This window comes from Hyaena hyaena, unplaced genomic scaffold (assembly GCF_003009895.1).
Source record: "Hyaena hyaena isolate Hyena2069 unplaced genomic scaffold, ASM300989v1 scaffold_601, whole genome shotgun sequence".
NCBI lineage: Eukaryota > Metazoa > Chordata > Mammalia > Carnivora > Hyaenidae > Hyaena > Hyaena hyaena.
Genome location: NW_024081232.1, coordinates 261725 through 285832, shown reverse-complemented (window position 1 = coordinate 285832; position 24108 = coordinate 261725). Strand labels below are relative to the sequence as shown.

The 24108-nt window shown below is 34.0% G+C and overlaps 1 protein-coding gene across 3 annotated transcripts in view; it reads left to right on the top strand.

Moving 5' to 3' along the window:
- DNAJB4 (DnaJ heat shock protein family (Hsp40) member B4) overlaps positions 1-19822 on the top strand; it is a 44968-nt gene extending 25146 nt beyond the window's left edge. The window contains exons 2-4 of one of the 3 annotated variants that reach the window (XM_039257064.1): positions 8275-8516; positions 15252-15820; positions 18621-19822. In XM_039257064.1, the coding sequence (XP_039112995.1) occupies positions 8306-8516; positions 15252-15820; positions 18621-18854 (1014 nt within the window). In that variant the 5' untranslated portion in view covers positions 8275-8305 and the 3' untranslated portion in view covers positions 18855-19822. Of the gene's footprint in view, positions 1-7879; positions 8517-15251; positions 15821-18620 lie in introns of those variants that run through there. The other 2 variants (XM_039257063.1, XM_039257065.1) reach the window with 2 other exon arrangements.
- Positions 19823-24108: the final 4286 nt, after the last annotated feature.

Genomic DNA, 24108 nt, shown 5'->3' with positions numbered 1-24108 from the left:
CACGAGCTGGGGAGGTCAGAGAGAGAGGGAGAGTGAGAATCCCAAGCAGGTTCCATGCTGTCAGTGCAAAGCCTGATATGGAGCTCTCCCTAGTCTCACAAACCATAAGATTATGATCTGAGCCCAAGAAGCAGATGCTTAACTGACTGAATCACCCAGGCGCCCTAGTCACTTTTTGAAGAACATGAAGGAGCAATCATTAAGTACAAATATGACATTCAAAACTCTCAACAATCTGACCATAACTTCTGTCACCTTCCTAAAGTGAGCCTTCCTAAGTCCTATGATGTATCACATACATTTTATGCTCTTTTTGTCTGGGCTTTGTGTTCTTGATCCAAATCAAAAACCTTCCCTATGCCCCTCTTTCCTTCTTTCTAAATTCTATCAATCTTTCAAGACGCTGCTCAAAGTTTTCTTTTATAGATCTTTTCCATACCCACCACTCCAGCCCAAGATGAGTATATAATTAACATTTGCATAATATTTTACTGTTGTAAACCCTCTTACTCTTTATATTAATTTAATGAGGTAGATGATGTTTTCCATTTTATGGAATAAGGGAATTGGGTCTCAGAGAAATAGTCATGTTTCCAGAACTTCAGAGATACTAGGCAATGAAGCAAAGCATATTAGAACCAACAGCTCTTGTTCCAAGTTTCATGATCTTTCCTCGTGGCTTAATGGTCCCTTAAATACTATAGTAACAGTTATATAACACACTTATTTGAAGCTATTTGTTGTTAATTTGTATCAAACTATTTAACTCGATTGTTAGCTATAGATTTGAAGGGATATGTGCAGTTATACATATGGAAAAGGTGAAGAGAGCTGAATACATCTTGATAATAGAATCAAAGAGGTCATTAAGGGCTCTTTACCATTTCATTTCCTTTTTCTGAAAGCATTATACATTTTTAAAAGTATGATACTTAGAGGTGCCTGGGTGCCTCAGTCAGTTGAGGTTGGACTTTGGCTCAGGTTATGATCTCACGGTTTGTGAGTTCAAGCCCCATATTGGGCTCTCTGCTGTCAGTGCCGAGCCTGCTTTGGATCCTCTGATCCTCCCTCTCTCTCTCTCACTTTCTCTCTCTCTCTCTCTCTCTCTCAAAAATAAACATTAAAAAAAAAGTATGATACCTAGACTTCCTCCTTTTCCTCTACCTACCTTAGTGCCAAATTTTTGGTATAATTCTTAAAACAGAGCTGAACAGAAGTCTTTCCTGACCATCCTGGCTAAATTTCTCCATCAACCTCTGTCTTAGTAACATTTAAAATTTTCCTTTAAAGCACTTCAAACTATCTGAAATTATATCACTTCTTTATTAATTTGTTTCTTGGTTATCTTCTCTCACTAGAATATGAGTTGAATGAAACCAAGGGTGTTTTCTATAGCACATAGGAAGCACTCAGTAAATATTTGTGAACAAGATACTTTATTTATGGAGAATGTTCACTATGATAACATACATCTTTTAAAAGAAGTTTTCAAGTATTCACCAAATACTATAAAGTGTGCACTCAAATGCTATTGACTGCCTAATTCCAAATACGAATCCAAATTACTGTAATTACCTAAAGAAGGACATTTTATAGTAAAAAAAATAGGATTTCTAAAACAATTTAAATAGTGTTTAATGTCTTAAAGACATTTTCCTTAACTATCCTGTCTGATAAACTAGACGTAATAAGAAATGAATGTCTTCAATACTTTTCTATTTCTAATTTTTTCTAAAATTTTCTAAATTTTTCTATTTTTGTAGCCATGATAAAATTTTTAGGTTATTGTAACTTATGCTCAAAGTCTGAAATCTTTTCACAGAAATGAAAATTTAGCATCTGACTTCCAAATTTACAATCAAGCAATTTGCTGTAAGAAATAAATGATAATTTCTTTCTTTTTTTTCTTTTTTTACAAATAGTTTATTGTCAAGTTGGTTTCCATATAACATCCAGTGCTCATCCCCACAAGTGCCCTCCTCCATGCCCACTCCCCCCTCCCCCCCACACCCATGAGTCCTCAGTTTGTTCTCAGCATTCAAGAGTCTCTCATGGTTTGCCTCTCTCCCTTTCCCCCACCATTTCCCCCTTTCTTCTCCCCCATGGTCCTCCATTAAGTTTCTCCTAATCCTCCTATATGTGCAAACATATGATATTTGTCCTTTTCTGCCTGATTTAATTAAATGATAATTTCTATAAGAATTCTCAGGCTTAAAGGCATCTTAGGAAAGTAGAATATGTAAAGGTTGAAGATATATCCAGTTACTATGTGGTCAAGTTTGATTATATGAAATTATTTAGGTATCTAAAAGCAGATCAGGTAATAGAACAGACACAGTCTAGTACTCTTTAACTGTATGTTAATATTAGAACAATGTCTACTCTAGTTTTAAGAATAAATATCATAGCTCACTATTAGATTGCTAGCTAGAGAAAAGCTCTTTGAAATCTTATCACTAGTTCAATATCATATGTGTATGCATATACAAAATACACACGAGAAAGCACATGGAAGTGTTTTCATAAATGATATTATATGAATGTTACTATAGGGATGACCCAGAGCAGTTACTGTTTTTGACACTAAGAGACTAAAATTCAGAAAGAAAAGTCTGAAAAGGGAACATGGCAAAGGGCATGACCTTAGAAGATACCTGAATCCTTTGGGGATAACTCTAGTTATTTTCATACTTTGTAACAACTAAAACTTCCTGAGCAAAGGGAGATCTCCAAGTGGTAGCAAAATGGTTTGTATAGTTTAAACTAATGAAAGCATTTTATATGGATATGTCATCACATACATTTTAGTGCTTCTCACAATAACCTTTATGAGTTAGGAGTTCAGAGAAATTAAATGATTTGCCTAAATAACTCACCTATTAAGTGGCAGAGCTGAGGTTAGAAAGCATTTAAATTCTTAGGTCTTTATTCTTTAGACATCTGTAGATCCTTTATGCTAGAAATTAAAGATTCAATCATTAATAATAGTTCCCCCTAGGCAACTTTCAAATTAGTATAATTGAGGTATATGTGGCATCAACAGAAACTAAAACTAGAAAGATCTTCTGACTCCCAAATCAAAGATATGTATTTTAAGGGGCACCTGGCTGGCTTAGTCAGTAGTGCATGCTTGACTCTTGACCTCTGGGTCGTGAATTCAAGCTCTACATTGGGTGTAGAGATGACTTTTAAAAAAAATTTAAGAATGCAAACATTGCATTAAAGCCAAAGTAGAAGGTGAAGATGGCATCAGTTGAATGACTAGTTATGGACTTTTAGGATTTTTAGTGTGTGGTTCAAGTGCTATCTTTAGCTCTCATATCTAAACATGTGTAATATCTGAAACTGTGATTATACAATCAAAAATAGTTTCTGTAAAAATAACCTATCTATAGTTACTATGAAAGCATAATATCCCAAATAAGTAACCTTTGTTAAAGTTGTTGGAAAAAAAAATACAATGTTATTAGAATTTTTGCTGAAGTCTGGCCCATGTCTCCCTAAAATAGAGTGATATACTTCCTCCAAATATATTACTGGGACAAAAACTGTGAAACCATGTTAAAAAAACTTTGATAAATAAAATAATAAACACACTTAAGTTTTCTGACTTGGTTGAAAAAATTAAAATGTCTTAAAATACGATAGAGCTTTACTTAGTTAGAGATGAACCATCCCTATCCCAGCAGGGGAACTTAACCTTGTAAACTGTAAACACTAAGGAAAATAATCTCTTTGTAATATTAATTAATTAATTAATTAACTTACTTACTTGTTTATTTTTAAAGTAAACTCTACACCCAATATGAGGCTTGAACTCATGATCCCAAGATCAAGAGTCACAAGTTCTATCAAATGAGGCAGCCAGGTGCCCCTGTAATTTTCTTTTAATAAAGAGAATTGTGTTTTTATGGAATAATCTCATTAATGTTTGAGTAGTAAAGTAAAAGTTTTTTAATACATATACTAATATCTTTGTTAAAAATATAGCAGCCTTAAAGAAATTTAAGGGGAAAAAAGTGCATGTTTACTATTTCTAGTTCTTGTTACCCAAACTGTCTGCCATACATACATACATACATATATGTATAAGATATATACATATATATGTATAAAATCAAATAAGCAAGGATCTATTTTATTTTTAAACGATGTTTCAAATAGACTTATGTAGTTTTTTGGCTTTGTTTTTATTTTTACTTTTAAAAACCTTGTTCACATCTCAGCTCCATTTTCCCTAAAGGCTGCCCCCTACTTTTTCCTTTACATACTCTATTTTTGTCATGATCATTATTTACAGGGATGACAATTGGTCACCCACTCTGATTAAAAAAACAAACAAAACACCCTCATCTCATAGATTAAAAAAAAGTAGATGAAAAAATTTTAACATAAAATGATTGTGTAATGGATTTTTAACCCCTAAGTGGTAGAGGAGATAGCTCAGTCTGAAAAAAGTAAATATAAGAGTAAAATTTCTCTAAAATACTATGTAGCTTAATGACTATATTAATCCATTACCCTATTGCATCTAATTCAATGAGTTTATTAGTATGTTCATAGTTTTTTTTCTTTAAATTATTTTCTAGGGACAAATTTCCAGGAATGGTATTTACAGGGATTTTAAATTGTTTTTAATACTTGTTCCCAAATGGTTTTTAAAATTATTTTTATTATTTATTTTTTAAATGGATAAATAGGTGCTTATTTTTACCAATTTTGAACTGTCAATCATATATACTTTTTTGTATTTCTTACTGTATTTGTTTCCTAGGGCTGCTAAAACAAACTGTCACAAGGTAAACATCTTAACACAACAAAAATTTATTCTCACACTTTTGGCAGCTAAACCAAGATGTGGGTAGGGCCCCGCTCCTTCCAAGTGCTCTGAGAGAGAATCTTAGGAGAGTAGTATAGAGTTACACATTTCAGGAATAATTTTCCTGTTATTTGAGTGTTTCCTATTCTTTAAAAAAAAAAGTACTGGATTTTAGCTCTTAAAAAAGAAAAAGAATGTGTTTCCTCAGTAGCCTGAGTGTACCATTTTTTGTTTTTTGTTTTTTTTCTCTCTTTCTGGGTCTACCTAATTTCCTAGGCTCCATGGTGCTTTTTTCTGCCCACTTGACATTGAAGCTGTGGAGGAATAGTCAGGTTCACCTGGCTGTGGGTGTGAGTCGGCCTTGACCCCCTAACTGCCCACTGATGCTGCCATATTTATTTTCTTTATTGCAGTATAGTTGAACACACAATATTATACTAGTTTCAAGTGTATAGTACAGTGAATCAGCAACCCTATATGCTGTGTTCACCACAAGTATATGTACCATCTGTCATCATACAATGCTATTAGAATACCATTGACTATATTTCCTATGCTGTATCTGTCATCCCTAAGACTTATTTGTTCCCATATATAATGTCTTTATCCATTCATCTATGAATGGACATTTAGGTTGCTTCCATATCTTGGCTATTGTAAATAATGCTGTAATGAATGTATGGGTGCTCTTATCTTTTTGAATTAGTGTTTCTGTTTTCTTCGGGTAAATACCCAGTAGTGGAATTACTGGATCTTGTGGAATTTCTATTTTTAAATTTTTGAGGAAGCTCCACAATCTTTTCTACAGTAGTTGTTCTGATATACATTTCCACTAACAGTGCATGAGGGTTCTCTTTTCTTCACATCCTCACCAACATTTGTTATTTCTTGTCTTTTTGATAGTATCCATTCTGACTGGTGTGAGGTAGTATCTCATTGTGGTTTTGATTTGCATTTCCCTGATGATTAGTGATGTTGAACATCTTTTCATGTGTCTGTTGGCATTGTTCCCAAATGTTTGAAAGAATTATTTATACTACTCATTTTACCAAAACCTAGCTAGACTGTTTTATTATTAAAGTCTTCAAATTATAACTGCTTCCTTAATAACTTGAAATGTCACAGTTGAAACTTTTCAAGTTTACCACATGGTTCTTTTTTTGTGTGTATGATGTTTGAAGAAATATATAAATCCTTTATCATCCTTCTCTACATGTAGAAAGTCAAATTTGTTTCCTTTTGTTAATAGATAATGCACTTCTCAGAAATGTGAAAGATCTAGTCTTCGGGTTCTAAAATCATTTAATATGCTAAGTCCTAATAATATTTCTAGCTATCTGAAAGTGATTAAGTCAGATAAGAATCTATTTTTTCTTTCCTCCCAGCATTACCCACTAGAACATTTCAGGCTTTTCACAGATAGTAATGTCAGTGTTTCTTTGGTAGTGAATATTTTAAAGGAACTCTTTTGGAAATTAATTTTAGAAAAAGTGATTTTTATTTTATTTTTACTGCAGATGCTGTACTACTACTGGACTTCAACTTGCAATTTTTTTTTTAAGTAGGAGTTTTAAGGTGACTTTGGATATTAGCATTTCCCCCTAAATTTTTCTGGATTTGAATGGTAACCTTTTGACATTGAGTATTCCTTGGGTGGGACTAAAAAATTTGTTTGAATGACTGACAAACCTTTGTAATCTGTAAATAGGCTAGGAAGATGCTATACGTTTCTAATACCAAAGTATTTTTAAAAGAGAGTTTTGAAAAACAGGAAACCCCAGCTGTCAAATGTAAAAGAGATGAATGTTCTGAAAGAATTGCTGAATCACTAATGTAAAGCTGCTTGGCATATAGAGTAGGTGTTCCCATAGCTTTAAAAGTTAACATGTGATTGTTACCTTTTCATTATACTCTAAACATATGTACATTTACTTTTCCTTTAAATGTTCTTTGTTTTCTTTTAAGTTTACAGATTTAAAGTATCTATAGGGCTCTGTGCAATTCTTTTTGACATTGTCTTATTAATCTATCTTTCCCTCGTATTAGAAATGGGAACATCTTTGAAAAGATGACGAGACAATATAGGAGATAAAAGATGAGTAATATAGATTAAAAATATTTCTCATAAATATACAAAATATATACAAAAAAAGCAGGCATCAAAAGTGTATGTAAATGATATGATATAAACTTTGTTAACAAAAAAATACAAAACTATAAATATAAATATAATTTAAATACCTATAGGGAAAAAATGACTAGAAGGAAATATATTTAGCAGGGATTACCTAAGGTGGTTTTATTTTTTCTTTCTGTGTTTTGGAAAACCTTCAGCAATGAATATTGATAACTATAATTAGGGAAATGTGGTTTTAATAGAAAAACTGTTTCTCATATCACTGCCCTGTAAATAGCATATCCAGATTTTAAGATGATCCAGTTAAGGTCTTATAAGAAACATTAGAAACATGAGTATTTACTGTTTGTAACCTGATACTTTCTTCTCTCTTCCTGCAGCACAAAAATTCTTTAAATAACGACTCTTAGAAATGGGCGGAGACAGAGGTGGGGGTAGTGGGATCTCATTCTGTTTTTGATAAAGTAGCTAAAATCAGATATGAAGTTTTACAAATATTTAGTTTGCCAGAACTATTAACTCTTACATGCTACGGAAAACTAGTTAAAACCACTACCTAAGATAATATTCAAGTCCTTTACTGCTTTTGATGTTTATGATATGTAGCCTTTTACAATGTGAAATTGGTATATTGACTTGCTGGCATTTCTGATTGATATACCCCAAGAATTCTAAAAATGACACAAATTATCTGAAAATGTTAATTTAAACCATATTTTAGTATTGTGTATCTTACATTTGGATAACCTCAAATTAAAATTAAAATACCTAAAATAAGTTCAAGGGTACTTTTATTTGTATAATGCTTTTAATTTATTTTAACACAGGATGCCTAATGGCTGTAATTATTTTTGTTGTTTTTTTCCTCCTACAATAGAGTAAATAAATACGTAGTTATGATATTCCGTGCTGAAATATTGGTTTCTTAATCCACTTAGCTTCTTAAAAAGGAAATGAAAATGGTAGAGCCAGAAGGAAAATAAACAGTTAATCGTGGAGGAGGAGAAAACCTAGCTCAGTACTTAGGCTAGAGGCAGCTGGGAAGTGACGTCCTGTAGCATTTGCTGTTCTAGAAAGTACAGAGACACGTAGTGAAAATGGGAGGATCTAGAAGGAGGCTGTCTCCTGTGTAGTGTATATTTATCTGTAAGTGAGCCTTTGGGGAAGGAATTAAATACAGAGACGCTGCTTGCTTGCTGCCTTAAGACAGCGAAGCTGAATTGCTGATTTGCTTTAACTTTTAAAATACCCAGCTCGGTTTATTTTTCTTGGAATCATTGTATTGCTAAGACTGGGGACGCTGTTTTCTTTCACAAAGGGAAACCTAAGTTCATTTCAAGGCATTCGAAATGGGGAAAGACTATTATTGCATTTTGGGAATTGAAAAAGGAGCTTCAGATGAAGATATTAAAAAAGCTTACCGAAAACAAGCCCTCAGATTTCATCCGGACAAGAACAAATCTCCTCAAGCAGAGGAAAAATTTAAAGAGGTCGCAGAAGCTTATGAAGTATTGAGTGATCCTAAAAAGAGAGAAATATATGATCAGTTTGGGGAGGAAGGTAAGTATTCTGTGTATATCTTTCGGTCTCTCCTGCTCTGCTTCTCCGTCTCTCTCCCCACCTCCCACACCCCCCTTTCAGCTTTATGGTCATAATTAAAATAAATTCTCAGGCATCAAAAGTATAAAGACAAATAATGGATAAAAACAAGATTTCATCTTTGATCATATGAATGAATATTATTACATAGCTGTGAATGAAATGTATTTGCTTGACTTTTGGGGGGCATTTTGTAATATATGTATTCTACCTTTAGATTTATGTTAACATTATATATTTGAAAAGACAGCTTGAATTCCCATGCCCATTAATGAATTGTGTCAAAAGTCTTATGCAACCTGTTTTGTTTTCTAATGAATTTTCTGTCAGAACCAATAAAGATCCTTCAGTCATTTAAAATTTTAAGATTGGCGGTTCAAATTCTGGTTAGTTTATATTTTATTTGCAAAAACGAGAAGTTTTGCCTTTCTGATAGCAATTTAGTTTAGACGGAACAAGACAGAATCGTCTCTGAGAAGCAGAAGGCCCAGGCATTCAGCTGTAGTTGTTTTTGGCATTCTGCCTGGAGAGGAAAGAATTTTCCTGATGTCATAAAATACCAGAACAAGTTTTTAGCTTAATTGTAAACAGTAAGTGTGTGCCAAGAAACTGAGATCTCAGAAATACAATTTTTGACCTAAAATGGCCACCTCGTTAGAACAATTATTGATTCACTTTTAGGTAACATTATTTCTTCTGAAATTTTACTATCTAGGTTTTGAGGAAAGTGTGACAACTTCCCTTTCCTCTCCTTGCCATACTTTTGTTTCTTGAATTGTGAGATCAGAAACTAGTTGAATACAGTATACAGGGGTTATTTAAGATTATCCTTTTATCATTCTGGATTTTAAATTAAGTTTGTCAATCATCTCCATATAAATGTAGCTATGAAGTAAGACTATTTTAAATTGCTAATTAACAGCAACAACAAAACACTTTAATTCCTACAGGTTCTGAGGTTTTTAACATTTCAAATCGGGACCAAGTTATTTCATTATTTTTTTTCTCCCAAAATATTCTCTTTTAAATCATTGCAGTTATGAAAACTTTTGTTATTTCTTTGCCTCCTTCATTGCACGTAACGTAAAGTTTTCCTAATTAGAAATATATCCTAAAATACAGTGAAGCACTAATTGCTCATTTAAAACAAAAAATACATTTATATAAGCAACATGATTGGGTAGAAAGTTGTTTTTCCTTTTTGTTTTGTTTTGTTTTTCTTTTTGATCTGAGTTGCCAAAATGCAGTTTCTATTGATGGTGACTAGGACCTGCAGTGTCAGGTTCTTACAAGATAAATATTGAAAAAGGCAAATAATGGCCAGTTCAATTCTGCTTGTTCCTTTATGGCCATACTAATCAAAATACAACAATTTGGTTCATCTCAAAAGCTAACCAGGATTGTGAGATACTTATAATATACTCTTTCTGAATAAGTTATTTGTGATTTTGTAAAGAAATTCACAAACATGGAGTAACACTATACATACCCATGAAAAAGCAGATATCCACTGCTTAACCCACATCTCACTGATGGCTCAAGTTTTTTTTTGACTAAGCCATAGGATTCAGTGTATACTAAGGATATTTATCTCCAGAATTTTCAAGTCATCCAATGAGACATTTTTCTTGGCTTAACATTACCTCTTAACTAGTGTTTTTCTTGAGTGGTATTGCTCTAGTTTGATTTTTACTGGTCATCATCACAGTGAGTGAATTTTTTAAAAAGGAAAGCAGTATCATCTCTGTACCCTGAACCTTTTTTGTTCTTGATTCAGATAATTGCTAAAAACAAAACAAAAAAAAAAAGGTATTGGAGAGGGCAGAATAAATTTTTAATCCATTGAAATATATTCAGAAATATTCTCTAGTTAGGAGTTATTTGAACGAATACAGTTAAATGAAAATTATTTGGTTGTCTTTTCAAAATTATTCTTCCTTTACAGAAAAGCATTATATTTATTTGCTCTTTATTCAGAATCGCTCATTTATTCTTTGAAAAAAATTCCTTTTAGGTATACTGTTTAAATGTGGGAAAATATTTTTTCTCTTTGCCTTTCATTGGTCAGTTTGTACCTGCAGCCCCAGTTCCAGAGCGATATGTGTTTCTCCACTAGTCACAAAACACTACATGTTAGGACTCCGGAGCTGTTTGTAATTTACATGATATAGTTGTTTCCCCCAATTATTACACTCTTTTTCAAGGCCTGGGACAGTGGGAACAGGAACCATGAACTAAGAAGTGTATGAGCTGAACATGCTAAATTTATATATTTAGAAATGAAGAGAACCAGTGATCCAGTTTATTCATGTTTTGAAGACTCTCTAATATCCACAGTTTTAAATGCTGGGTTTTACCAATTTTGGACAAAACTAGAGATGTTTTAAATTTGCCATATGACCCAGCAGTTCCACCCAAATTGGAAATAATTTTACAAGTATTGTCATTAAGTGAATGGATAAGCAAAATGTGGTACATATGTATGTGTGTACACACACAGGTACACACTGGTGTACTACTTAGCATTAAAAAGATTGACTTAATATGAAACATGCTATAACATGGGTGAACCTCAAAAACGATGCTAAATAAAAGAAGTCAGATGTCAGAGGCTATATATTCTATGATTGCATTTATTGAAATGCATGGAAGAGGCACATTTACAGAGAAAGAAAGCAGATCAGTGGGTTGCCTACTGCTAGAAGTGGGAGCAGGGATTAGCTACAGAGAGTAGAGAACTGGTTGGGTTGATGGAAATGATCTATAACTGGATTGTGATGATGGCGGCACAACTCTACAACTTTACTAAAATCATTGAATTATATATTTGTAATGGGTTACTTTCACAGTATGTAATAAATAAAGCTATTTTTAAAAATAGAGAAATGTTCTCCATAGTTGAATCATTTGAAAACAAAAAACCCCACAACTACAGAAATTTAAAATTGGATTTTGAACCTATATCTACCAGAAGGTTTTAGGTTTATGGTTCAATGGATTTCAACAGAAGTTTGTATTAAAAGACTTAACAACAACAACAACAAAAGACTCAGTAATGTGTCCTTGCAGTATCCCAGATCTGTAACCCTAGATCCTAGATTTCTTTTTCTTTATGCCTTTTTTTTGTTTGTAGTTTATTCAGTAACTTTCTTTAAGTACTAAAAGGTAGTATTTATAGTGATCCAACTTGTGTTCAGTATATTAATCTTTATACTCACTTGTTCCTTCTTTAGTTTATGTAATCAACTGAATCTCTTATTATTTGTTATGTATTTTTAAAGATAAGTTGAAATTTTGCGTAACTTTGTAAGTCTTAATATTAATCTAGATTTTTACATATTAAATATCCTTCAGGGGCACCTGGGTGGCTCAGCTGGTTAAGCGCCGACTGTGGCTCAGGTCATGATCTTGCAGTTTGTGGGTTCGAGCCAGGCGTCAGACTCTGTGCTGACAGCTTGGAGCCTGGAGTCTGCTTCGGGTTCTGTGTCTCCCTCTCTCTGTTCCTCCCCCACTCATGCTCTGTCTCTCGCTCACAAATGATAAACATTTAAAAAAAATTTTTTTAAATCCCCTTAAAGTAGGAGTTGTTTAAGTCCTCTGATTTTTTTTTTCTTTGAAATCCTAATCCTTCTCCAGTGCTGCTGCTTTTGACAAACTTTCACCTAACTAACCACTGGAAATTATTGTTATGGAGAGTATGCCAAACACATATTTTTTCTTTGGATTGCAAATTGGTTGGTTTGTTATTTTTAAATAATAGCTGTCTTGCTATAACATGGGCAAATGCTGGTTCTAGAGTATATTCCGTGATCATGCAAAGTGATGATCGTGCCTTGAAAACATTTTGGAGAGCAGAGGGAATCCAGTTGAATATTAAAATTTTCCATGAGCAGTCAAAATGTATCTAATAAAGAGTTGACTGTATACTTGATAACATGCCTGTTACAATTCAGTGCTAGGCAATGCAAGTGGCACTTGCATAATAATTCATGTTATATTATTAAGGATATCGGTAGGATTTTCTCAGTCATAGTAGCCTTGTACTTAATCTGAGCCATGTACTTGACAGTTTAGTGTCAAGGAAAACCTCAAATCTCCATTAGAGGCTTTTTGTCAGCTTTGATAAATGTCATTTCAGACTGTGTGAATCTTCTCAGGGACTCTGTAATCCTGATTGAGTTACCATTTTTGGCAGAGGAGGGAAGAGGTTTTAGGGAAAAGCCAAACCCATAACGTAATAACTTAAAATGTTATTCATTCTTTTAATGAATTTATTATGAGTCCAAAACACTTATATTTTGTCTTGTAGAGAGTTAGATTGGGCAAGCTAATTTACTCAACTTGCTGTTAAACTATAATAGTTTAACTCTATTATATTTCTGGGATAAAAGATGAAATGATTGAAGTAATTTAAGCATTGGTTTAGTCACATTGGTCATGACCTTGAGCAATATACATAACTTGTCATTTATAAAACTCTGTCACTATCTTTTTTTAACATTTGGAGTTCTAACTGTACCACTAAGAATTATAAAAAGAAGTTTTGTGTGAGCCGTACGTTAAAACTCCTTGTCCTGCTTAAACTTGTCATTCTTTTTCTGTAAGGAACATCTTAACTGCTATTTGGATATATCATTCAATACATATTTTGACAATTTTTCAGATTATTAGATTTTTCTAGGTCTCTCCAGATTTTTATTCATGGATGAAGGTAAAAATTTAAACATCAGTTGAGACTGTTGCATGAAAAAGACTGTATATGTTTGTTTGTTTTGAAGTTTTAATTTTTATTCCAGTTAGTTAACATAGTGTTATATTAGATTCAGGTATACCATATAGTGATTCAATACTGCCATACTATATATGTATTTTTTAATGGAAGAAAACAAATAGGATAAAACATGCAAAACTAAGTCTCTTTGTAAGCATACTGAGTGATTCCAGTATAATTTTTTATTATTAAATCTCTCATGTATGTGTATGTGTGGTTATACTTTATATAGCTTTTGCCTCTTTTTAAAGTTTAAACACACTTTAAGAATTAGTTTATTCTTGGGGCGCCTGGGTGGCTTAGTCGGTTAAGCGTCCGACTTTCGCTTAGGTCATGTACTCGCGGTTCGTGGGTTCGAGCCCCGCGTCGGGCTCTGTGCTGACTGCCAGCTCAGAGCCTGGAGCCTGTTTCAGTCTGTGACTCCCTCTCTCTCTGACCCTCCCCTGCTCACGCTCTCGCTCTCTCTCTCTCTCTCTCCTAGAAATAAAAAAAAATAAAAAAAATAAAAAAACATTTAAAAAAAAGAATTAGTTTATTCTCGGGGCGCCTGGGTGGCTTAGTCGGTTAAGCGTCCGACTTTCGCTTAGGTCATGATCTCACGGTTCGTGGGTTCGAGCCCCGCGTTGGGCTCTGTGCTGACTGCCAGCTCAGAGCCTGGAGCCAATTTCTGAGTCTATATCTCCCTCTCTCTCTGACCCTCCCCTGCTCACGCTGTCTCTCTCTCTCTCTCCCTCTCTCCTAGAAATAAATTAAAAAATATTAAAAAAAAAAAAAAGGAATTAGTTTATTTTCTGTTCAATAAACACGAGCACCATCATTTTCAGCCCTGTTTATATGAGCAATGCAAAAACGAATAGAATGTATTTCCTGCCCTCAAATTACTCACTCTTTGAACATATTGGAATCTCTTAGTTTAACCTCTTGAATGTATCATAGTTTAAAATTTTTTAGGTTCTATTCCTGTTTGTTTCCTTAGTCAGGAATGCCCATAAGTCCCATTCAGAAACTTTGTGACTACTATAATGATATAAATTCTTGTCAGTATTGATCCTTTAAAAGACCAATATACTAATGTTTGGTGGGTCTTTAACAGAAACCTTCCTTGGTATATAGCAGAAAATGCGGTCTCGAAAGTATAATTGTTTGTGAACTACATATTACTTAGTTGAATCTTAAAGAACCGCGTCAAAAGATCACTATCTCAGAGTCTGGAGCAAGTTGTCCACAATAGACAGAAATAACCAGTCCAAAGGACTTACAGAATGTTTACAGCTCTTGATTTTAGTCTTCTTTCTATATAGTGTTGAAAATAATCCTATCACATGGTGTGCCTAGATAAACAATTTTGTCAGATAACAGTTTAAAGAAATATTTTTCATAATGTTTCCTATTAGAATTTTTCCCCTTTCTGCCATAGAATGAGTTCTATTTTAATTCTTAAACAGTAAAAGATGATCTAAAATGAAGCTAGTTACTATGAATATGGTATTTTATATTATTGATTATGCTCACCGATTATAACAATACTTTAAAGATTTAGGTTATGTATTTTGCATTGGTTACCAAAGACCTTTCAATTGGCATCTTTTGAAAACTTACATACTTCAGATTGTCAAACCAGTGGTTTATGAGACAAGAGGTTCCCGATTTTATTTTCTTATTTACCTATGGAACAAAGATTCAGGAATAAATGATCTCTAAAGATGGGGATGTCAAGGAAGAATTTGAAAGCTAAAAATTTATCTTAGGATGGAATGATCAAAAGTAAGGTTAACTGTTCTGTATTTAGTTACAATGGCATTTCTGGCTGATCTTAATAAATTGTAACCAAAGTTGGCCAAAATTTTATTAGTAATACAATTTTTGAAAGTTTAACTTTCAAGAGTTGCAGGCTTTTTTCTAATCATGTTCATGTGTTCATTTAGGGTTGAAAGGAGGAGCAGGAGGTACTGATGGACAAGGAGGTACCTTCCGGTACACCTTTCACGGTGATCCCCATGCCACATTTGCAGCATTCTTTGGAGGTTCCAACCCCTTTGAAATTTTCTTTGGAAGACGGATGCCTGGTGGTAGAGATTCTGATGAAATGGAAGTAGATGGAGATCCTTTTACTGCCTTTGGATTCAGCATGAATGGATATCCGAGAGACAGGAATTCTGTGGGGCCATCCCGCATTAAACAAGATCCTCCAGTTATTCATGAACTTAGAGTATCACTTGAAGAAATATATAGTGGCTGTACCAAACGGATGAAGATTTCTCGAAAAAGGTTAAATCCTGATGGAAGGAGTTATAGATCTGAGGACAAAATTCTCACCATCGAGATTAAAAAAGGGTGGAAAGAAGGCACCAAAATTACTTTTCCAAGGGAAGGAGATGAAACGCCAACTAGTATTCCAGCAGACATTGTTTTTATCATTAAAGATAAAGATCACCCCAAATTTAAAAGGGATGGATCAAATATAATTTACACTGCTAAAATTACTTTACGAGAGGTAAGTTAGTAGCAACAGGGATTCTGAAACCAAACAGAATTATGTATCTGATCTTAGGGAATTTATCTAAATAAGAGCTAATATTTATTAAATGTTTAGTATATGTTATTTTTATTTTTTTATTTTATTTATTTTATAGTTTATTTATTTTTGAGACAGAGAGAGACAGAACATGAGTAGGGAAGGGACAGAGAGAGAGGGACACACAGAATCTGAAGCAGGCTCCAGGCTCCGATCTGCCAGCACAGAACCGGGTGTGGGGCTTGAACCCACGAACTGGGAGATCATGACCTGAGCCAAAGTTAGACGCTTTACTGACTGAGCCACCCAGGCGCCTCTGTTATTTTTTAAATTCTCATAAGAACCCCCAGAGGTAGTATTACTATAATACCTCTTTTTTAAAAAAATGTTTATTTATTTGCAAGAAAGAGAGTGAGAAAGTGTGTGTGTGAGTGGGGGAAGAGCAGGGAGAGAGGGGAACAGAGGATCCAAAGTGGGCTCTACACTGACAGCAGAAAGCCCAACCCAGGGCTCGAACCCACAAACTACAAGATCATGCCCTGAGCCAAAGTTGGACGTTCAATTGACTGAGCCACCTAGGCACCCCTATAATGCCTCTCTTATGGATAGGATTATGTTTTCTAAGTTTAATTACCTGTACTAACAATTTAATGCCAACTTTAAGTGCTAGCTGGATTATGTACTATGAAACCTATACCGGGTTAACTCTACTCAGTTTTTATAGATATGGTTTATGAGATATACACTGGTATTTTATCACCTTAGTCCATGTATTAAGATTTTTTTTCAAAATTGTTAATGTGGAGTAATAATTATATAACAAAAAGATATTAATTTAAAATAATTGTAAGGGTACTACTTTAATATATAAGTTCTTGTTTGTTCTGATTTTAGACACTGTTTTTCTTTTTATTTTTCTTTTTATTTTTTTTTTATTTTTTTTTTACAAATAGTTTATTGTCAAATTAGTTTCCACATAACACTCAGTGCTCATCCCCAAAGTGCCCTCCTCCATGCCCATCCCCCCTCCCCCCCACATCCATCAGTCCTCAGTTTTTGTCAGCATTCAAGAGTCTCTCATGGTTTGCCTCTCTCCCTTTCCCCCACCATTTCCGCCCTTCTTCTCCCCCTTGTTCCTCCGTCAAGTTCCTCCTAATCCTCCTATACGTGCAAACATATGATATTTGTCCTTCTCTGCCTGACTTATTTCGCTCAGCATAACACCCTCAAGGTCCATCCATGTTGCTACACATGGCCAGATTTCATTTTTTCTCATTGCCATGTAGTATTCCATGGTATAGATAAACCACATCTTCTTGATCCATTCGTCCGTTGATGGACACTTAGACTCTTTCCATGTTTTAGCTATTGTGGAGAGTGCTGCTATGAACATTGGGGTACACGTGCTCCTATGCCTCAGCATTTCTGTATCCCTTGGGTAAATTCCTAGCAGTGCTATTGCTGGGTCATAGGGGAGTTCTATTGTTAGTTTCCTGAGGAACCTCCACACTGTTTTCCAGAGGGGCTGTACCAGTTTACATTCCCACCAACAGTGTAGGAGGGTGCCCGTTTCTCCACATCCTCGCCAGCATCTAGAGTTCTCTGATTTGCTCATTTTAGCCACTCTGACTGGCGTGAGGTGGTATCTCAGTAGACACTATTTTTCAAATTGCATTATAATCCTGCAAATATGGCCATGTCAGTTCCCTGCTTAAAATTCTTAAATAATTCCACATAGCATCTACAATAAAGTCCAAACTTTTTAGCTTAAAATGAAAGGTCATTTTAGGGGTGCCTAGGTGGCTCAGTCTGTTAAGTATCCAACTCTTCATTTCAGCTTAGGTCATGATCTCATGGTTTGTGAGTTTAAGCTAATAGCATGGAGCCTGCTTGGGATTCTGTCTCCCTCTCTCTCTGTCCCTCCCCTGTTTGCTCTCTCTCTCAAAAATAAATAAAAATAAACTTAAAAAAAAAGAGGTCATTTTAAATCTGATATCTACCTATAAATGTATATACATATCCCTAAGTTTGCTCTATTATTATCTTATATACATCTATGTCATTGTCTGAGCTCTAATCTATGGAACACTGTTGTTTCTCGCTCTGCTTCAATACCTGCTAAAGGTCCAAAGCTTAGCTCAAACATTCTGTACTATCAGAAGATAAGGGGGTAAGACGGGTGCCCTTTGTCTCACAAAAGACTTCTGCACCTCTGTGCCAATATTATATATACTGTATTATTACTGGTTTGTTTCTGAGTTCCTTTTGCATTCCCTACAGTGGGGTCTGTGTTCATGGTCCCTCAGCTCAGCATCTAGCACGAATGTGTATCATATAGTACGCACTCAGTAAACATTTGTTGACAAAACCAATAAATGTATTTCTTATCCTAGTATTTTTCCTTCCAGAGAAGTAGGTAGTTACTCTTATTCTACTCTTCTCCTAAATTTCTCCCTCTTTTCTTGTCCATTTCCATCCCTGCATTTTGAATGTCGTAATGGCAGCTTCAAACATTCCATTTCATTTCAGGGTATTGTGGAAGACATCTTTTACTTCTCTTTTCTTTTCCTTTCCTTCCCCTTCTCCTTTTCTTCTTTTGTAATATGTGTGATCATGCATGTCCTCAAGACATTTGCTAAAAGGGAAAAAGTCTTATAATTATTGATATTCTTTTAGGGGTTAAAATTTTACCTTAGTGGTTTCATCCTTCACACGTGGTTATATTTTTGTTGAGTTTTTTAAGTTTTAGAGTTTGTTCATTTTATCTGGTCTATTTCAGGCATTGTGTGGCTGCTCAATTAATGTGCCAACAATGGATGGAAGAACCATACCTATGTCAATAAATGATATTGTGAAACCTGGAATGAGGAGAAGAATTATTGGATATGGGCTGCCATTTCCAAAAAATCCTGACCAGCGTGGTGACCTTCTTATAGAATTTGAGGTGTCCTTCCCAGATACTATATCCTCATCATCCAAAGAAGTACTTAGGAAACATCTTCCTGCCTCATAGAATGAAAAACTTTGTTACCCATATTTTGATAAGGCACTGAAAATATAAAAGGACTGGCAGTTTACTGATGTAGATGTGAATTCTGTATAAAGATGTGTAAATTATTTTGAGGATTCATTAAATTGCATGAATAGAGACGGGTCAAATAAATAGGCAAAAGGGATTTTTACAGTTAGAGATGAAGAGAAAACCTATTCACTGTATTTTATTTCATTTCTCCCAAATCAGAAATTTTTAGTATTTTGCTTCATGTAAAATTTGTTTTTGTGGAATTAGTGGATATATTTCTAATAAAGTACTAGCCTATCCAAGTACTTTATTTCTTTTATCTTTACATTATCAGTATGATAGTTTCTCATTTATAATAGAAATTTAAATTCTTAACTAAACTACACATGTGATATGTATTTCTAGAAAATAAAAACCCAAGTCATTTGGAAATGTGGTTGACTAGATTTAAATCTCCATATGAAATGCGCTACAGGGCTGGTACCCATAAAAGAATATACTAATGCATATGTTTTACCATTTTGATTTTTAAAGTATGCTGTAGCATTTCTTAATAACATAGTTGTAATGTTCTTAAGGCAGAAATTTTCATCATAAAAAGGAAATTAATGGCAATTTATCTCCTGTGGAAATCCCAATTGTCTGAATTATTGATATTTTAGAAATAGGCTGTTTTTAAAATGCCATGTGTAATTTTATGCAAGTTGACTATATATCTTGGACTTAATAAATTATAGGCACATTTTATTGTCCACTAGTTTAAAATAATTTGTTTAACAATAAATGTGTTTTTAGAGGAAATATTGTTACTTGGAATTAATTTTCCAATTACACAGTCTTCTATAACTTACTGATAATATGCTATATGTACCTTATGCAATTTCCCTAAAAAGAATAAAGTACCACTATGGTGTTAAACCAAAATACGGGGAAAATAAACACTAACTGCTGCTTATGAATGATGTTGCTACTACTTGTTATGCATATAAATATTTTACTTTTTCATATGTATAGATTGCATTTCTTAGGTGTTTTAATTTTTTAAATATATTTACATTTAAAAAATTGTTTTCTTTTTCTTTTAACTATAGTAAGAGTGATGTCTTGAGACAAAGTTTTTGGTTCAAAAGTAGTTTTCAGGATGACTGATACGTGTACAAGGTATATAGGATCCTATTACTCTTTAGCAGACTATGAGTCTTCTTTTAGAAATTCAATAAATAGGTTAGAATTACCACATACTTTTTATAGCCTTATTGCAATATAATTAACATGCCATAAAGCTTACCTTTTTAAAAGTATATATTTCAGTGGTTACTATATTCACAGAGTTGTGTAACCACTGAATCCAGAACTTTTCATCACCTGAAAAGGAAACTCCATATCCATTAGCACTCACTTCCTATTCTTCAGTGCCTGGCGAACACAAATCTACTTCTGTCTCTCTTGATTAGAGAGGTCTATTTTGGACATCTAGTGGGATCAAAGAATATGTGACTTTTTTTCACTTCACTTCTTTCACTTAGCATGATGTGTAAAAGTTATAGCCATGTTGCATCATATATCAGTACTTCTGATGATTCCTTTTTTATGGCCAAATAATGTTCTGTTCTATGGAGATACCACATTTTGTTTATCCATTTATTAGCTGATGGGCATTTAGGTTATTTCCATTTTTTGGCTGTTGTGAATAATGCTGCTATGCACATTTTGTACAAGTTTTTGTGTACACAACTTTCATTTTCTTGGGTATATATCTAAGAATAGAACTGCTGGAAATCATCATATGCTTTAGTTGCAAATGGAAGCTGGCCAGCTCAGTTGGTAGAGTATGTGACTTTTGATCTCTGGGTTGTGAGCTTTAGCCCCAGATTGGATATAGAGGTTCAAAAATTAAAATCTAAAAAGAAAAAAGGGTTGAAAATGCCAGAGAATTCAGCTAATCATACTTACTCTTCCACATAATTAATAAATAATTCCTTTTTAACTTTGGTTCTCTGAACAACTAAAACTCCTTAGGGAAGGAGTGCTTGGGTGACTCGGTTGGTTAAGTGTCTGACTTGATTTCCACTCAAGTCATGATCCCAGGGTCATGGGATCGAGCCCAGAGCAAGCTCCACACTGAGCATGGAGCCTGCTTAAGATTCTTTCTCTCTCTCTCTCTCTCTGCCCGTCTCCCCAACTTGTGCATATATACTCTCTCTCTCTAAAATAAAACAGAAACAAAAGCAAAACAAAAAACAAAAAACAAAAAACCCTAAACTTCTTAGGGAAGGAAAACATCATAGGAATTTTCTCACAGGTGTAAAGAGAACTAAAAGCATTAGAGTGGTGGATATGATTTCTATATTAAAACCACTGTCATTTATTGCAAATTTCTTGATTCAGGCTTTTTTCCTAAATAAAGGATATAGATTAGGTAGATGGATAATCTTTGGATTAAAAAAAATTTTTTTTTAAGTACAGAATTATTGGGCATCTGGGTAGCTCAGTCGGTTAAGTGTCTGACTTGATTTCGGCTCAGGTCATGATTCCAAAGTTGTGGCATTGGGCCCCCCCTTTGGGCCCCGTGCTGAGTGTGGAGTTTCTTGGTATCCTTTCTCTCCCTCTCTCTCTCTCTCTCTCTTTCCTTCTGTCCCTCCCTACTTGCTCTCTCTCTAAAAAAAAAAAAAAAGTACAGAATTATTATTCTCTAGTAAAAAAAATTTATTTTCATTGCTATATAGAAACAGTATACCAATATCTTTTGTCTTAAAAAATACTGATAATGCCTTAACATGTAATTGGTGCCCAATTTTTACTTGCTGAATGTTGAATTAATGTAAAAGAGTTTTAAAGGTTTCTTATTGATGTAAATTGTGAAAGTACTTTGATTTTAAAAAGTTATTTTTAAATTCAGCCACATACTTGGATACCTGAAATAGTTCTGAAGTACTGTAGATGCCAGTGAGCTAATTGATAGAGATGTTTATCTTCCCTGCAAGAAAAACCAGATTGCTTATGCATTCTAATCAGGGTGTGTATAGGCAAGGCGTATACTGTTCTGTTGTCACTGAACTGGCAATCTCAGTTGTGTTCTATATAAGCTACTTCACACATTCAATTCACTTGCTTTGCTGCCTCTGAAGGCATCTGAGTTTGTAACCCTTTATCTTTTAGCATATCACTTCTGCCTATTAATAGCCTTTCTTGGGGGCAAGGAATTGAAAATACTTTTGCTTGTTTATTTTTAAGAAAAAAACTATCATTTGACTAGTTATGATGAATAAAATGAAATTAATATATGTGATTGGACTCAGCAAATGGCTTAGAGGTAATTTACTCTATCCTTGTATTTCAAAGACCGTTAACCTCACAGAGTTAAGGTTAAACATTACCCATTATCTAGTAACAATGTTTATCCAACAATGTGTAATGTAGTGGACTGCCTGCGTACCTGGCATTTATATCCCTCTTTATGGAGAATTATAGAAAGAAATTGTGATTTGTTACTTTTAAATTGTAGCTTTTTATTTGAATAGATAAGTTTTATAGATTGAATATTTCAACTTTTTTATCATTTCTTTTTTTTTCTGTGATAAGTTTAGTTCATAAAATTCATAAAATTTTTGAGCTGAAAAGAATAGAGATCATATTTTCTAGATGAAGAAGTAAGCCCAGAGAGGCCAAGGGGCCTGCTTGTGGCTAAAAAGCAAGCTTGTAAGGGAATTCTGAGTCCCTGTTTCTTATTCTCAGTAACATTTCCTACCAATATGCTATAATGTACCATTGTTAAATTTCCAAGACTAGGTCAAAATCTGTTAAAATACACTTGCCTACTTCTTTGTTGCAATCTGTATAATTCAGCATATTTGAAATATTGTGAGTCATTTATGAGCATGTAGAATTTAAACCTATACTCTGATGGTGTTAACTAGAAAACTTGAAAGATTAATTATGAAAACTGCCATTTTTTAAGGAAGGGAATTAAGAACTCAGAATTGAAATGTATCCATCATTAATTTAAAAAAATGTACTCCAATGTTATTCTCAAAATACTTCAAGACCATATCTGAGCTTTTAGATAAATAATATAAATTAACATTTTTCCTAGTAAAAAAGTTAATAAAAATTTGTGAAATTATATCTTTGGTGGGAGAGAGAGACAGAGGAAGAGAGAATTGAAAAGAGGAAGAGGAAAGAAAGAAGAGAGGAAGAAAAAAGCCTGCATATTTTATTGAGGAGATAAATTTGTAATGAGTACAATAGCATCTATAATCATTTGCAAATGTAGTAATTTCTCCCAAAGTAAAATTGATAGGTACATCTCTGTAGCTTTTAGAAATTTGGTTTGTATGAATGCAGTTCTTAAGCCATTCTTACAGAGATAATTGGGTTTTTATTTATTTTTTCTAATTTTAAGTTAACTCTTTGCCACATATGGGCCTCTAATTCACAATCCCAAGATCAAGTCACATCAAGTCGCCAACTCAGCCATCCAGGCACCCATCTTAAAGAGATTATCTTATTTTATTTATTTATTTTTAAACACTTATTTTTTGAGAGAGAGCGAGAATGCATGACCAAGCAGGGGAGAGGAACAGAGGGAGAGGGAGAGAGTCCCAAGCAGGCTCCATGCCCAGCATGGAGCCCAAAGTTGAAGCTCAATCTCATGACTCTGGGAACATGAGTTGGGCCAAAATCAAAAGATGGACATGTAACTGACTGAGCCACCCAGGTGCCCTGAGATAATTTTAAAAAGAAGAAACTGGTAATTAGGAAAGGAAAAGACTAAAGTAAGTGTCAGAAGAAAATAAATTTTGGATACAGTCTTAAACATGAGAAATAAAACCAGAGACAACTCCATTCCTGTTTCTGTTAAAGGGTTGGCGCTGAGATGAATATAAAAAATCTGGACAGAAAGTAATATTAAGCTATAATAAGAGGTTCTGTATTAAAGAAGAGCCTGAGAAATATTTAGTGATTTTTTTAATAAGTTACAAATTACACAATATTTTTTAATGTTTTTTATTTAGTTTTGAGAGAAAGAGAGAGAAAGAGACAGGGACAGAGCATGAGCAGGGGAGGGGCAGAAAGAGAAGGAGACAAAAATCTGAATCAGGCTCCAGGCTCTGAGCTGTCAGCACACAGCCCGTCGTGGAGCTCGAACTTACGAATGGCGAAATCATGACCTGAGGCGAAGTAGGATGCTTACTCAACTGAGCCACCCAGGAGCCCCCAAAAGTTACACAATATTTTAAATTAA